Source organism: Nicotiana attenuata, chromosome 7 (assembly GCF_001879085.1).
Source record: "Nicotiana attenuata strain UT chromosome 7, NIATTr2, whole genome shotgun sequence".
Taxonomy (NCBI): domain Eukaryota; kingdom Viridiplantae; phylum Streptophyta; class Magnoliopsida; order Solanales; family Solanaceae; genus Nicotiana; species Nicotiana attenuata.
The window spans coordinates 13,932,897-13,934,134 of NC_031995.1; the positions used below are offsets into that span (position 1 = coordinate 13,932,897).

The window sequence follows — 1,238 nt, forward strand, 5'->3', positions numbered from 1 at the left end:
CCCCAAACACGAAAAAAAAATTCTCTCTAGCAACATCAAGTCTACAAGTCTACTAGCAGATACATCTAATATGTATGGACATAACCACATATATGTACATATATTACACACACACATACACAGCTTAGTATAGGTAAGCAATACAAAAGAAACCACTAAATTAACATTTTCTAATTTAATTTTCAGTGACACGATTTGGATTTAGCCCATTAAAAAATTTGATTGATCTAGCGCATTTCTTCTAGCATGAGAATCCTAGTGAGGCTTGCAGCAACTGTGATTAGCCCCAACAAACGTAAAGAGTTAATTATTCAAGAAACACTTTTTTGTCCATCCCAGATTTAAATGCAGTGATTACACCTTTTAACACATACACAAAGTAGCAAGGTTAGCGTGTGTGTATATATATTGAGTCCTATACCTTAGAAGCAATAGTGATGCCGCGCTCTCTTTCGAGGTCAATAGAGTCTAAGGCACGCTCGTGAGGTATATCGGCGCCACACTGGCGGAGGAGCCTATCCATGAGAGTAGTCTTGCCGTGATCGACGTGAGCTATAACCGCGACATTCCTGAGCCGGCCAGGATCCAGAGCACCGCCGGGGGCGGACTCGGCAGCGGTGGCGGTGGCAGTGGCGGTGGAAAAAGCTCGAGCATAGGAAAAGGGTTTGATACGGGAATAGCGGGAAGAAAAGGAGAAGGAGGTTCTACTAGTGGACCAGAGAGACCGAAGCAATGGACCGACCATTTCGAACTCGGATGAGAGAAATGGCTGCTTCTGCTCCTTGCTAAATCTGAGTCCTCTGTAATAGGGGTTTAGGGTTTTAGGGAAAAGTAGAAATAGTAAAAAAAAATGGTTTCTTATTCTCTTTTTATAACCATGGTATCTTATGCCCGCCTCAATTAAGTTGGACAAATAGAAGAAATCACTAATATTTTTTAACTCAACTGAAATTTGAAGGGAAAATTTCACATTAAAATAAGTGGACTGCCTTCTTTTCAACTTTATAGTTCATATTTAATTTTATAATTGAGTAGCCCACAAATTAGAGGTCAATATCTGAAAAGGGGGCGTTATTTCCGGTATTTTGAGACTACCAAACGCGATTTTCTCTCATTCAGCTGGATTTTCTCAGATTCTTTCCAATCTTCTTCCCCAAATACTTCAAAAACGAGATCCTGCGATAAATGCAGGTACGAAAACCCTAGCATTTCTCTTCATCTAGAATTTATCAATTTTT

At 40.0% G+C, this 1,238-nt stretch overlaps 1 protein-coding gene across 1 annotated transcript in view; it reads right to left on the reverse strand.

Annotated features, from left to right (window-relative positions):
- The window catches only part of LOC109228720 (GTP-binding protein TypA/BipA homolog), an 18,784-nt gene extending 17,932 nt beyond the window's left edge, over positions 1 to 852 (reverse strand). The window contains exon 1 of the mRNA XM_019393901.1: positions 422 to 852. Coding sequence (XP_019249446.1) covers positions 422 to 745 — 324 coding nt within the window. The 5' untranslated portion in view covers positions 746 to 852. The remainder of the gene's footprint in view (positions 1 to 421) is intronic.